This window comes from Magnolia sinica, chromosome 10, assembly GCF_029962835.1.
Source record: "Magnolia sinica isolate HGM2019 chromosome 10, MsV1, whole genome shotgun sequence".
NCBI lineage: Eukaryota > Viridiplantae > Streptophyta > Magnoliopsida > Magnoliales > Magnoliaceae > Magnolia > Magnolia sinica.
Genome location: NC_080582.1, coordinates 75,547,802 through 75,563,379, shown reverse-complemented (window position 1 = coordinate 75,563,379; position 15,578 = coordinate 75,547,802). Strand labels below are relative to the sequence as shown.

General features: G+C 37.9%; 1 protein-coding gene across 2 annotated transcripts in view; it reads left to right on the top strand.

Moving 5' to 3' along the window:
- The first annotated feature begins 230 nt into the window (after window positions 1-230).
- Window positions 231-15,578, top strand: part of LOC131217027 (uncharacterized) — a 30,052-nt gene continuing 14,704 nt past the window's right edge. For both annotated transcript variants that reach the window (XM_058211709.1, XM_058211708.1), the window contains exons 1-2: window positions 231-378; window positions 458-831. In XM_058211709.1, coding sequence (XP_058067692.1) covers window positions 294-378; window positions 458-831 — 459 coding nt within the window. In that variant the 5' untranslated portion in view covers window positions 231-293. The remainder of the gene's footprint in view (window positions 379-457; window positions 832-15,578) is intronic.

Sequence of the window (15,578 nt, the reverse complement as noted above, 5' to 3'; positions counted from 1 at the left end):
TTCAATCCCCAACTGCTTTTACAGTGTGGTCCACTTGATCTTTAGATCTGTCTTACCATTTAGGTCAAACCTTAAATGAGCTCTCCAAATGGACGGACGGTTTGGATATAACACATACCTTATGATGGGACCCACAGAACTTAGTGACGTCAACACATGCCAGGTCGGTGGTGTGGTACACCAGCCAACCGCTTCGCCTTCTTCCCTTCATTCCCTGACTGACAAAAACCCAAAACCCAAAACGATCTTGTCGTACTGTCAGACTCGCTCTCTCAAAATCACAAACTCATCTGATGGAATTCAAGCTCAGAGCAGGCGACGATCCGCCTCCTTCCTACTTCTCCTCGCATCGCTATTTAGCAGCTCCACCACTGCCAGGTTCTTTTTTTTTTTTTTTTGAAAAATCTACAATTTTTTTTTTTTTCTATTTATAATTTTGGATTTTCGGATTTTCTAGTGGGGCATACGACGAAAGATTTCCAGCCGTTGGATTGGCTCCAGCCTAGAGGAGAGTCGTTTACACGAGAAGCTGAGAAGGCTTGTATTCGCAAAGAGATTATCAAGAAGGAGATTCTGAGGAATCGAGAGCTTTTTGATGAAGTTGTGAAGGAGATGGTAGTTGAGAGGGGGATTGCATTGCGGAGGCAGCCTGATGGATTGCCCTTTGTCGATCGGACGGTCGCGATGCCTTGCCTTCCGGAGGTTGGATTTGCGGAAGGATTGCCGGTTGTTGGTTGGTATGGCGTTCAGGGAGGTCCTGAGAGATTGGCGATGAATGGTGAGGTTCGGCCGGCGCGACCGGAGGTTGGTGAGCGAAGGATCGTGTTCTTGGTGAGTGGTTGATTTTTTGGTGGATTTGGATATGCTAATTTCATGTCTGTGGTCCTGTGATCTGGAACGTTTGTTTGGTGGGCCCTGCTGTGGATGGGTATTGTATCTGTTGGGTGATCTACTTATCTGATTAGTTGGCTATGAATGGACAATTGGAAATAAAGTAAAACCGATGTCCTGATTGCATTGGGGGTAGTTCATCTGTAGGATGTATGGGATCATTCAATGGAGGGGACTTTTGGTCTATCACCCATCCATGTGTTGATCAAGCAGATGAGTGATTTGGATCGTTGATAGTGTACGATGCAATGACCACTCTCATGGAAATTGTAGTTGTCTGATTCTTATCTGCAAAAGAGCTTGGGAAATTAGAGTATAAATGATCACCTATAAACTATTGAAAACTGTGCACCAATCAGATGGTTGGGATCATTGGATATATCAGATTTTCATCCATCCATGGTGGGGCCGTAGATTAATGGTCCGAATTGTTGATTGTCGGGCCCATAGGTGCGGAATGGACTGAGAATTGTGTAATAGCAATATTTTATTTCCACAAAAGAAATTATGAGATCATCCAACCTATGATGCATAGGGAATTCTGCTAATTGCAAATGAATGAATTAGGCCACCCATACACACGCCGCCAAATGTGCCGCGCTCAGGTGCAAGATCCAATCTGTCAATCAGGGGGTTGCCTAACCTGAAAACCAATCTGTTCCTCTTGTCAGGTCGGCCACATTTATGGAATGAGTGAATGATCCAAGTTTTTCTGTAGTCCTTTAAAAAATAATAATAATAATAACAATTTCCAGGCCTGTGGGATGTGTAGACCAGAACCCACCCACCTGATGGGCGGATGGAACCATGCACATTGGAACAGTTGGTGGTGCTAGATGGGCTGCCTTATATGTGAATATTTGGGTGTTTTCAGTTTGTAGAAGTTGGTGTCCAAACTGAAAACCCAACTATACTGTGCATATCCTCACGTCGGAGATATATTCTTTGTTCTTGATTTTCATAATGATGTTTTTAACAAACACTTGCCTGTGTGGTTTTTTGTACTGTTTTCTGTTGTGAACTAGTCGTCTCACCTCATATATTTTTATTTATTTATTTTTGGGTTTGTATGCACTGCTACTATTCAAAGAATGATCAGATGGGAAAACCATTATGTGATTTGTACTATGAGAAACCATATGCATTGTTGTCTTGAATCTCTTGATTATTGCTTCAATTACCTTTACTATGATCACTTGATTCTATTAGAATTTCAGTTGCTTTTGTTTTGTTGGTAAGGTGAAACATAGAATTATAGGCATTGCGTGAAATTTTGAAGTAGATGATAGCCGAAAACCTAGCTAGGGGATTGAGCCGATTGGCTCTGAGTTGGGAGTTCTTCCCACTTTTTTGCCATATCTTTTCTTTCTTCTTTAATAATATCTTTCCTGTGTCCTAGGATGTTGAAACTTGAAACTCTACTAGGGAAAACTTCCTAGAGAGCCTCTATAAGAAATCCATACTAAGGATCGACCATGTGGCTTAAATGGACTCTCTCAGTCATGATCCGAAGGTTATCAAGTTCAGTGCTTAGAATGATGACACTGGCATATGGCTCTTCCCATGGCTCTCTGATTGCTAGAAAATATTTTAGCATTCTTAATCTGAATATCGTTCAGAGTAATCTCTGATTATGGATGGATCAGGGCTACCGGCCACTTATGTTATTGAACTAGAGAATTGTAATTCCACTCCATTGAACATCCAAATACAGTATTTGAGAATAATGTCTGATTATGACATTATACTTCAGCAAAATTTTCTATAAAGCACTGGAGCTACCCATAAGAGAAGTAACTTTACTTTATAGAGTTGGAATCGCCTGCTTCACTTGTTTCAACTCCAAAACTTGCTTCTCTAAAAGCTCTTGCTTCATGAATTTTTGGAGAAGCACGGGTTGGGGTTGAAACAAGCGAGCCAAGTGATTCTGACTCTATAGAGGAAAATTACTTTTCTTACGGGCAAGCTCCAATGCTTTGTAGAGGTATAATGCCATCTTTATTTACTTCCTGTGTTTGGATGTTCAACGGAGTAAAATTGTTATGCTTTAGTTCAATAACATAAGTGGTTGTTAGCCCTAATATGTTCATAATCCGAATTGTATTTGAGCATAATATCTGATTATGAACAGGTCAGGATTAACACCCACTTATGTTATTGAACTAAAGAATAACAATTCAACTTCATTGAACATCCAAACACAATTTAAATAAACTAAAAAAGCAAATAAAGATGACATTATACCTCAACAATATCTCTGCAAGGCACTGGAGTTGGTATGTAATAGAAGTAACTTGCCTTTGTAGAGTCAGAATCACTTGCATTGCCTATTTCAACTGCAGCCCTTTCTTCTTCAAAAGCTCTTAATTCTTCATGAGCTTTTTGAGAAGCAATTGTCGAGGCCGAAATAGGCAAACAGGTGATTCCAACTCTATAAAGTCAAATTACTTCTTATGGGCAAGCTCCAATGCCTTGCATAGGATCTTACTGAGGTATAATGCAATCTTTATTTGCTTCCTTAGTTTATTTAGATTGTGTTTGGATTTTCAATGGAGTGGAATTGCTATGCTTTAGTTTAATAACACAAGTGTTAGTCTTGATTCATTCATAGTATGAACTGTCTTTGGGAATAATATCCGATTATGAATAGATCAGTGCTAACACTCACTTTTGTTATCGAACTTAAGAATTGCAATTCCACTTCGTCGAACATCTAAACATAGTCTAAATAAACTAAGGAAGTAAATAAAGATGACATTATATCTCGGCAAGTTCCTCTGCGAGGTGCTGGAGCTTGCCCATAAGAGAAATAACTTGCCTCTATAGAGTTAGAATCACCTGCTTCGACTGTTTTAGCTCCGACTCTTGATTATCCAAAAATTCAAGTCGGGTTCCCTTTGCTTCTCTGAAGCAAGAGAGAAAGCAACGAGCTTTTGGAGAAGTGTTGGATCTGCAAAGTAGGTGATTTCGACTATACAGAGAAAAGTTACTTCTCTTACGGGCAAACTCCAATGCCTTGCAAAGGTATAATGCTACGTTTATTTGATTCCTTAGTTTATTTATGCTGTTTTTGGATGTTCAATGGAGTAATTGCTATGCATTAGTTTAATAACATAAGTGGGTGTTAGATACATTTATTTTTTGAATTGTCTTTGAGTATAATATCTGATTATGAACGGATTAGGGCTAACACTAACTTGTGTTATTGAACTAAAGCACTGCAATTCCATTCCGTTGAATATCCGAACATAGTCTAAATAAACTAAGGAAGCAAATAAAGATGACATTATACCTCAATAAGATCCCCTGCAAGGCATTGAAGTTAGCCTGTAAGAGAAGTAACTTACCTTTATAGAGTCAAAATCACCTACTTCGCCTATTTTAGTCCCGAGCTTTTGGCGAATAGGCAAAAAAGGTGATTCCGACTCTACAGAGGAAAATTACTTCTCTTACAGGCTAGCTCTAGTGCCTTGTAGATGATCTTGCTAAGGTATAATGCCAATTTTATTTTCTTAGTTTATTTGGACTATGTTTGGATGTTCAACGGATTAGAATTGCAATGCTTTAATTTAATAACATAAGTGAGTGTTAGCCGTGATCAGTTTATAATAAGAGATTATTCTCAAAACAGTTCAGATTGTTTTGTGTCCAACTATAAATGCATGGTTGATTATAAATGAAAGAAAACAATGTCAATTTTACTTTATTTGAACTTAGTGGACAATTCAGATCGATCTATTTGACAATCCAATTGAACCAATATACTAGGAACACTAGAACTTATAGTGCTTTGATATCACCGGAGCATTTCTCATGTATTGATATATGCCAAGTGTCATTTAGGTAATTTATATTGCTTGGCATTTCTTCCTCAGAATGGGTCCACAACTCTTTATGGTGGTGATGATGGTGAATGGGCACACAATCTGATCCCTACACTTAGTTAAATAACACGAAATGCATGGTCTATGCATTCTCCATTTTCTAGGCATTCTAAAGTAGGGATTCTCATAACATAAATTGTTGTAGTACGTGATCCGAGTATGGGTACATGGTAAGCTACTTCTAGTATCCCAGAAAAGACATTTGGTAAAGAGACGTCCACCCTTCTAGTGTGCCCCCCCTTGATATTCATGTGATATCCACTCCAACAATATGTGTTATCCCAATTTAGGTTCTAACCTGTGATTTAGGTGGGCCACACTAAAGGAAATAGTTGGTAAAGAGATGTCCACTCTTGATTTTTATAGGGCTTGCCGTGATGATTGTATGAAATCCACTCCAACCACTAAATTCCACAACAAAATTTAGGCATAAGGCCTAAAAATCAGGACCATTTGTGATTCAGGCGGGCCACTCCAAGGGAAATAGTTTAGAGGGTGAGCATTGCCCTGTACATTGCTTCTAATCGTGTGGTCCACTTGAATCATGTATGGGGCTGATTTTTGGGCACTAGGTTTAACATGGGGTGACACACCTAGTGGTCTGGGTGGATTTCACATAAACATCACACTGGGGCCCACCTGATCCATGACCCCTTTTCTCGCCAGTTGAAAACCATTTTGAAAAAGGTACTGAATTCCTATTCTCTATTTAAAATGGGGTTGAACCCATTGTCGCTAAGTCACGGTCTCAAAATCAGATTGTTTACACGCTCTTGACCTTCGATTGGTGGACACTTGTTGAAACGGGACCAAGAAATATTTTTTCATTCGTAAGTGTCAAAGGAATGTCCTCTAATCTCATCATTAGATGAGGAAATAAACCTAATTTTGGGTTATGTGACATAATATGGATAATTTAATTTCAATTACTTGTATGCTACATGGCAATTTTTAAACATAATTAATTGGTTGTGTTCTTATACATGCCTTTTATGATTTATAAATTATATGAGTTGATTTTGAATATAGTTCCATCACTCTGTCAGATAGCGCATGGTTGAGGACCCTACACAAAGGAAGCTTACTACGAGCTTTTCTTCTTTTTTTTTGTAATCTTTTGATTTCTAAGTGTGTAATGATGTCTTTTTTAACATCCCTTGAAGTCTTATTGAAAAATTTGACCAATTTCCCAATGTTTCCCAAAAACGGTGAAACATTACACGATACATCCAATATTTCCCATGCGATAACCTATATGTTTACGTATTCCAAGGGTGCAATACATGCATTGATACCGATACTAGAAACATTGGGCCCACCTAAGCCACCAACCCCTGCTCGCCTAATTCAAGTGGTGGCTGGAGTATTAAAAGGCTTGCAACCTTTTTATTCAGAAAAGACTTCAGCTACAGCCATGAAGAAGGGAGAGAGAGAGAGAGAGAGAGAGAGAGAGAGAGTCTCCTTTCTCGGTATCGTCAGTACAATGCGATATATTGATGATATATCACAATTTATCGCTGATGTCGGTATTGCATTGCGATAATATCACCAATATCCCAGAACCCATGAACTGAAGTTGGGTTCCGTATTGGCAGGTCTGATACCGATAATATTTGACTGATATATCAGCCAATATTATCAATACTGCATTCACTGTTTGGTAGCCACAACCAGCTAGCGATTCTTATTGGTGTTGACTAGTGGTGACTGATGCATTTATTCACTTGCTTATGAACAATTTAGTAGTTATTTACATATTTGCCTTTACATTCTTTTTCTATTTTTTCTGATTATTGTTTGTTATTTTCTTCTTTTTTAAGATTCCAATCCTGATTAAGAAGAAGATGTAGGATTATTATTATTTACAGTTACTTGTTTATTATTCTTTGTATGTTTTTCATATAATGAAGAAGAAGAAGAAGAAAAGGGATTATGATTACAATGATATATTTTTTCTTTCATTTTTTCTATTTTCTTTCTCTAATTTTTAGTTATTCTATCGTTTTGTAAATTTCTTATTTTTTTTTAAATTTATTTTATAATTAAATAGTAAAAATCCTTTTTTTTTTTACCCACTTGGTCGACCGAGTCCCAAGTTGACACAGACCTGGTGACCTTCCGAGTCCAAAGCCGAGTCCTAAAGAGCCAACTATGGTTTGAATCATGGGGTCCCATGCCCTTGGTTTGAGCTTAGATGGGTGGTTCACCTTCATTTTCCGTCTTTAATTCATGAATGCTGGAATTTACATAGGCTGGTGGGTGATGCTGGGAATTTGTTTAACAGTAAATTATGAATTCTTTTGAGTTAAACTCCAAGTCTTCTTTTGGTGATATTTCAAATCTAAGTCTTCATATTAGTCAGAGTTGGTTGATCTTGATAGGCATAAAGAGGAAGTGGGTGCTCTGTCTTAGGATAAGGCCTCTAGAAGAGAGGAGGTTGTTGCACCTTTAGCTACCGCACCATGAAGGGAAGAAATTCATTGGAGGCAACTTTCGAGAGAAAAATGGATTAAAAAAGGGGACCACAACTCTGCGTACTTCCACAAGCTTGTGAATGCAAGAAGGGAAGACTCAATTTGCTCTGGGATTCAAAATGATAGGATGGGAATCTGCTCATGTTTTGTTGATTATTATTAGAAAGCTTTCTTTGAAGAGTTTCCCATGAGACCTCCAATGGGTGGGTTGTCATTTAAGTCTAATTTTGATGTCCAAGCTTCTGAGTTGGATGCTCCTTTGATAACAAAGAGTTTAGGGAAACTATTTTTTGAAATCAAAGGAATCAAGCTCCGTAGCAAGATGTCTTCCCAATTGGCTTTCTTCATATCTGTTGGGGCGTAGTTAAGGGTGATTTGTTGGAGATGCTCGATGGATTTTATAAGCAGGCTTCAATTTGCAAACTGTTTGGAGTGACCATCACTGACCTCATTCTGCAGTAAGATGGAACTGGATTAGCCTCTCATTTTATCAATGTCATTGGGAGTGTGTACTAAATAACCACCAAGGTGCTTGTGATCAGATTTGCATAAGGTAATCAGATTTGTCACACAGATTGGCTTTTGTTCCAAGTTGATTAGTGCTACATGTTCCCTTTATAACTAGCAAGCTGGTGAATGATTACAGCAGCAGGGGCTTTCATTTTTTTGATGAAGGTGGATATGGCTAGAGTGTGTTATTGCATCAACTGGGAATTCCTTATGTTTGTGATAGGCCATATGGATTTTGGTTTGAAATAGAGAAGATGAATTAAGGCTCGTATTTTGTTGACATGGTTCTTGGTTATGATTTAATGAAAGGGTGAGTCTAGCATTCGTTAGGGTGGTCCCTTGTTGTCCTTACTTTTGTCCATCATGCTAGAAGCTCCATTGTAGATGTTAAAGAAGGTGGTTTGTGAGGGTATCATTTCTGGTGTGGCATGGGTGCAGGGGAGGTTTTCATTATTCACGCTCAATATGTTGACGGTCCGATGCTCTTTGGAAGTGGTTCTAGAGAAGCTCTTCTGTCCAGAGATATTTTGTTGTGCTTTGAGTTAGTTCCAAGCAGTGTTCGAAATATCGGTATTGTGTTACGTATCGTACCCTTGGGATACGGATACGTATCGGTTATCGCATGGGATATATCGGTTGTATTGCGTAATGTATCACTATTGTTGGAAACATGGGGAAATTAGTCGAATTTTTCAATGAAACTTTAGTGATTGTTAAAAGAGACATCAACACACATTTATAAATCAAAACATTACAAAAAATAAGTGGACATAACAGGTTTTCTTTGCATGGAGTCCTAATCCATGCATTGTCTAACTGAATTGATGCAAGTATATTCAAAGTCTATTCGTATAGTTTATAAATGTAAGAAGACGTGTGAAAACACAAACAATACATTCAAAAGCAAAAGAAGAATCACTAGATCGGGTTATATACATGTTTGATTTTACATTTGGAAACAAGGATTGCAACCAATTTGCAAGAAAGTGGGAAATTTTGGTTCTTTATATATATATATATATAATTTTTAATAAATTTTCCGCTACTCGGCCCATCTCCTCAAAATCTCGAAATTGAAGCTCCCAATCCATGATTTTTCATGCAAAACATGAAAAACCATGGATTTGCAACAATTTGACATTGATTTAACATGATTTATAGAAAAAAAAAAGGATCGAAAATCGAAAATGCTCACCAGATTGAACATGTGAGATATATCGCACTACTTGTGAGTTTCGTTTCGCACAGGTGGGATACAAGATATGTCGTGGGATATATCGGCCGATATTTAAGACACTGGTTCCAGGTTACCAATTGATCTGACAAAGAGCAATGTTTCTGGCATCAATATTGATGAGGAGTGATGGCCTGCTATTGTTGGGATGTTGGATGTGAGGTGGCAGCCTTCCTATTTAGCATCTTGTCTTCCCAATTTTTTATTCGAAGGCCTAGGAAGGTTACTTAGGACATGATGATCAAAAGATACTTGAGGAGACTTGCTGTGCAGGAAGGAAAAATGCTATTGCTTGGATGTTGAAATACATTGATTAAATTGGTTTTATCCAGCGTGCTAGTTTACCTTCTATCTTTATTGTGATGTTTGGTTGTTGTGGCCACCAAGATTAAAGCCATCTAGAAAAGATCTGCAAATTGATGTATTCATGAGGATTTGAGGATATGAGACATTTGGGTGTCCAATATTGGGCTTTCGTGTTGTTAATCGATGTGGAGATGTGAGCCATACCATTCTATGCCCCACCTAGACTTTGTTTATTTATTTTGTTATTTCTTCTTCTTATTAGTTGTTTATTTTAGTTTAGGATGTGTAGGTTATTTTTGCTTTTGTTAGCAAGTGTATTTTTGTTATATTGACTTTTTATTATTAAAATAAAGGGGAGAGGGTGGGTGTCTAGCCCTAACTCACCTTTTCTCTTTTCTCCCTCCTCTTCTGTCTCTTTTCTTCTCCTCTTCTTATCTTTTTAACATATAATTCTTCACTATACTAGAGCATCCTTGTTTTTGACATGGTCCAATCTTCTCCCTCTACTGACTGCTCCATTTCATTGTCTCAACTAAAAGTCTACTCATGACGGAAACAGATAGATAGTGCGGCCAATCATGATGTGCCATCTACCACATCCTCTTTCGAGCCTAGTGATCTAGTGATTTCTCTAGATAGGTCTGAAGTTCCTATTGCCTTGAGAAAAGGTAAGTGTGTGTATTGATCATCTTATCTCTAAATATGTGTCATTTCAAAGCTTATTTTCCAGTTTACGTAGATTTGCCATATCCTTCTCCTTTCATTATATTCTTAAATCATATCGGGAAGCATTGTTACATAAGAGGTAGAAGTAGGAAATGGAAGAGGAAATGGCTGCTCTTTATCAGAACAATACTTATGAACTCACCAATTTACCTGCCGGTAAACGTGTTGTTGGTTGCAAGTAGGTGTACAAGTTTCACCTTGATGGTATGGTTGAACATTTGAAGGCTCGCTTGGTTGTGAAGGGATATGCTCAAACCCATGGTTTTGGTTATACTGATATCTTCTCTCCTGTTGTCAAGTTGAACTATATTCACGTTATCCTCTTTGCGACCATTAATCATGGCTGACCCCTCTTGCAATTGGACGTAAAAAATACCTTTTTTCATGGTGATCTTGTAGAGGAGGTTTATATTTATCAACTACCTAGGTTTGTTGCCCAGGAGGACAACGTGTGTAAATTGAACAAGGCAATTTATGGGTCGAAGCAGTCAAATGTACATGGTTTGACAAATTTAGTAAGTTTGTGTTAAACTATGGCTTTGTTCAAAGTCATGTTAGTCATTCTATCTTTGTATGGAAAGGCACCTCAAGTTTTATTGTGTGTTAGTGGTATATGTTGATGATATACTTGTTACAGGAAGTGACAATTGGAGGATTGAGAAGCTTAAGAAGTATCTTCAGAGGTATTTTCTTGCAAAAGATCTTGGTTATCTTTGATACTTTCTTGTTATAGAAGTTGTCAGATCTAAGGAAGGATTAATCTTTCTCAACGAAAGTATGATCTGGATTTGCTCACATATACGAGTCTTTTTGGTATAAGCCAATTGATAAATCAATGAATTTGAATTACAAACTGGTTGGTGATCAAGGAGATATAGAAGATTGGTTGAGAAACTTATCTATATGACTATCACTCTGTTGAGTAGAGATTAATAGAAAAGAGAGAAAAGAGAGCTAGGGCAATTGGTTATTTGTATTCTCACTTACACCCCTTTATTAATATTAATGCATGCATAGTACAAGTAGAGTATACTCAATCGGTTGTGTGTTTGAAGAACATAGGAAACTTTTTCGAAAGCGGTCAGATATAAGGGTCTATTAGACATCTTTGGACTATTTAATGAACGTGCTAGAATGCATGCCGATATTTTTCCACTTACATTGATGATTAGTCACTTTATGGATATGCTTATATCATCTCACATAAATTTAAGGCTTTTGATTGTTTTCTCAAATACAAAGCTGAAGTAGAGAATTAGTTAGAGAAAAATATTAAAATCCTTAAATTTGATAGAGGTGGCAAGTATACATCTAAGATGTTCAAATGATACTATGAAAGTGTTGGCATCGTATACTCCACTCCAAAATGGAGTTGCATAGAGAAGGAACATGACATTGTTGGACATGATTAAATTGATGATGGCTTGCCAATCTCTCTCCTACATTATAGGAAGACACAGAGCTCATAGCCATCTATGTTCTTAATAGTCCTGTATAAGTTCATTCCTAAGACCTCATACGAGATGTGTACTGGAAGGATTCTTTCTCTAATCGATCTAAGCCCATGGGGATTTTTGGGATACGTTTTGTTGCCCGCTCCTCCTAGAGGTTTACTAGATGGTAAAACCATTGAATGCGTATTTAATACCTTATGCACTCAAACAAATATGTTCTAGTTTATTAGGATCGTGGAGCATGGACTAAAACTATAGGGATGTAACCTTTGTCGAAGATAGATATCTCAACTGAAAGAAGCAGATAGTTGATAGAATTTTTTGAAATCCTTAACATATTTCAGGAGAGTGGGAGTTTTGCTTCTTACAACGGTATGCTCCCATAGCTTGATAGAATTTTTTGAAATCCTTGACATATTTCAAGAGAGTGGGAGGTTTGCTCCCATAGCTCTTCAGAATAGTGGGAGTACAGCTCAACACTCTCCTTAATTGCATTGGAGTGAAAGATTATTAATTCATCGGAGATACTTCCAGATCGAGGGTGGAGTATACTTTGATATGACGATGAACCTTATTCTTGTTAGGATGCATTGTTGTCTCCAAATTTGGCTAATTGGGTAGCTGCCATATGGATGAGGAGATCATCTTCGTGAAGAAAACAAAGTTTTGAAACTTGTAGATTTGCTACCAAATGGGGATTAAATGGTTACTCAAAATAAGAAGGGCAAATGATACAATGGGCAAGTACAAAGCATGACTATTTGCTAAAGGTTTTACCTAGATTGAAGTTGTTGATAACTAGGAAACTTTTTCATTCGTTGTAAATTTTTTCTCAATCCACATGATTTTGTTTATTGTCACAAGTCTAGATTTAGAGTTGTATTAGTGGATGTAAAAATTGCATTTTTAAATGGTGACCAAGATGAAGAAATATATATGCAACAACCCATGTCATGTGTGGACAACCCAAAGGAAGTCAGCAAGTTGTTGAAATCTATCTATGGGCTAAAGCACAATCCTCAAGGCAGTGGCGGTACATGAGATTTCACTTAGCCATCACCTCATTTGGATCCACAATCCATCACCTCCTTTAGGGCCTGTTTAGATTCGCGTATAAGGGTGTATTGTATTGTATCCAACTATTGTTCATGTATACGTTTGATCAATTTTAGAATACATCCAAATCAACATGCCATAACTCAATGTTTGGATAGGAGGTATTGTTCGGGCAAGTATACAGATTCTTCCTCCAATCAATGTTTGGATACGACGTATTAGGGCTGCGTATTGTAAATACGTATAATATTGATAGCACTTGTACGACGGTTGCTATTTTTAAGTTCTCAAAATGGGAACCCAGGTGGGGTCCACTGCCATCTTTGTGAATAATTCTACTCGTCCATCCGTTTTATGATCTCATTTTAGTACATGTGGCCAAAATTGAACCGTATCAAAAGCAGGCGTGAGTGTGATCCATGGATCGATTGAGTGGAGGAAAAATCCACCAGAGCGGATTGATCTCCTCTCGGCAGGAGTTGGATCCCAAATCTCAATCCCTTTGCGAAGTAGCACCTCCAATATCTAATTCACACCCTGAGGACGCCAACCAAAACTCATTAGTACCTCCAACTAATTGCTAACGACAACCCCATTGTCGATTTGATGTTGACCAGATTTTGACTGGTCCAGCACCACAAACATCGTCCCATACCAAATCCAGCCCTCTGGCATCACCTCCATTGTGGGAAAACCAAGCCTCTACTCCGTCAGTAAGACCGTCGACCAATCTCGAGATGATCCGACAGGCATCCATCATCTGTGGTCTTCATTATAGATATGTTTAGATCTGTGTGAACATTTGTTCGTTAGATCCACACCTCCATTAAATCCAGCAACGGCCGATCTCACATTCTCATCGGATTTTTCATCATCAGAAGCCTCACTTTCTCCAGCCAGAACCACAACCTCCACAACTGTTGATCTCTTGCCGTTCCATTCTCTGCTAGAAGCGTATTTTCCGACTGTATTTTGAAATCAAACCTTCAAAAGCGAACCTTCTCAGCTGAATGGCCACATGCAAAAGGTTGGAGATGATCTAAGGCGCTGCTGGAGTAGAAATATTAGGTCCTCCTCAGATAGAAAACCCTCTGCAACAAACTCTACTTCTATCGCACGCGAATGCAGCGTCTTGAATAGGCTGTATTGAAGGAAACAGAGTCGTCTGACAATACACTACCGTCGTTTGAATTTTTTGAAGAAAAGATGTATTCGCGCGCATGGTGTTTCACGGATCTCAACTCCAAATCAAACACTATATAATGTATTTTAACCCCTTTATTACAATATAATACACCCTTATACCCGAATCCAAACAGGCCCTTAGATTCACAATAAGTCAAGAAGATTATTGTGTATATTTGAAGCAGTTTGGAAGTTTTATATGTTTATATATATATTAAGCCAATGATATTTTCTCTGTTTTTCAGAATTTGTTTAACCAACATGTTAACTAATCAATTGCGAAAAACTGGATTGGATTTTGTACCTTTTCTTTTGTAGTACCTAAACCAAAATAATCAAATGATTTTGTTGATGAATTCGAGTAATTAATCATTTTACAATTAGTGAATTGGATTTATTGCCACAACCTAAATTTCCATGGGTTTGTAAAAAATCGATCCATTCAAACCATGATCATGAACAAGTGTGTAGATACTGAATTAGAACCAGGTATAGGAAGTGTTGTTGCCTAGATCTATCTATTTCTATACATCCTGGGAATTCCTCCATTTGAAATTATATAAAGGCTTGGGGGATTTCCTGGATTATCAAATGATATATATAGTAAAATCCAATCCAATTTTTTTAATCCAAAACTTTTGTGGCCCAGTAATGTTCATCACCATTGTTTCCTATGAATGATAAGTTGCTCTGGAGAATTAGATCTACTTCATTGTTAAGCTCATGCCTTAGAAGGGTCTTGCAAAACAGATGGATATAGAATAAATCCATTAAGGTGGGCCCCGCGGTAAGGGCCATATTCTTGGGTGAGGCCAACGCATGGTTAGATGGTTGGATGCATGGATGCGATAGGATGGGATGGGATAGGATGGTTGGTTGGATGGATGGATGGACGGACGGATGGATGGATAGATGGGACGGATGGATGGATGGATGTTTGAATGATTGGATGGGATGGGATGGTTGGATGGATGGATGGATAAATGGTTGGATGCATGAAATAACTAGGTTGGTTGGATGGATGAATGGATGGATAGATGGGATGGATGGATGGACAGATGAATGCTTGAATGATTGGATGGGATGGATGGATGAATGTTTGAATGATTGGATGCGATGGTTGGATGTTTGGATAGATAAATGGGATGGATGTATGGGTGTTTGGATGGATAGATGGGATGGATGTTTGGATGATTGGATGGTTGATTGGTTGGATGGATGGATGGATGTTTGGATGGGATGGTTGGATGGATGGATGGATGTTTGGATGGGATGGTTGGATGAATAAATGGGTTGGAAGGATGGATATTTGGATGATTTGATGGAATGGATGGATGGGATGTTTGGATTGTTAGATAGATAGGATGGATGGATGTTTGATGGATAAATGGAATGTGTGGATGATTTGATGGGATGGATGGATGAGATTGATCGATGAATGTTTGGATTATTGGATGGGATGGTTGGATGAATGGATAGTCGGATGGATGGATGGATGGATGGAATGGTTGTGTGGTCGGATGGATGGATGGATGGATGGAATGGTTGTGTGGTCGGATGGATGGATGGTTGGTTGGTTGGATGAGATGAATGGATGGATGGGTGTTTGGATGGTTGGATGGATGGAAAATGTGGATATACAATACATACATAAAGGTGGGCTTCATAAATGTGTGTGTGTTTTTTTTAGTTCATTTACTTTTATATGTTTTAATTATTTTATGTGAGCTGCATTTGTATTATATAAACTCATTTTAGTTACTATTAAAGTGATTTCTTCCGGTATCGTATGTTTTTAGACTTCCAGTATAAGAAAACTTATTATGTATGCATTTTATTTTATTTTTTTGCAATTTTT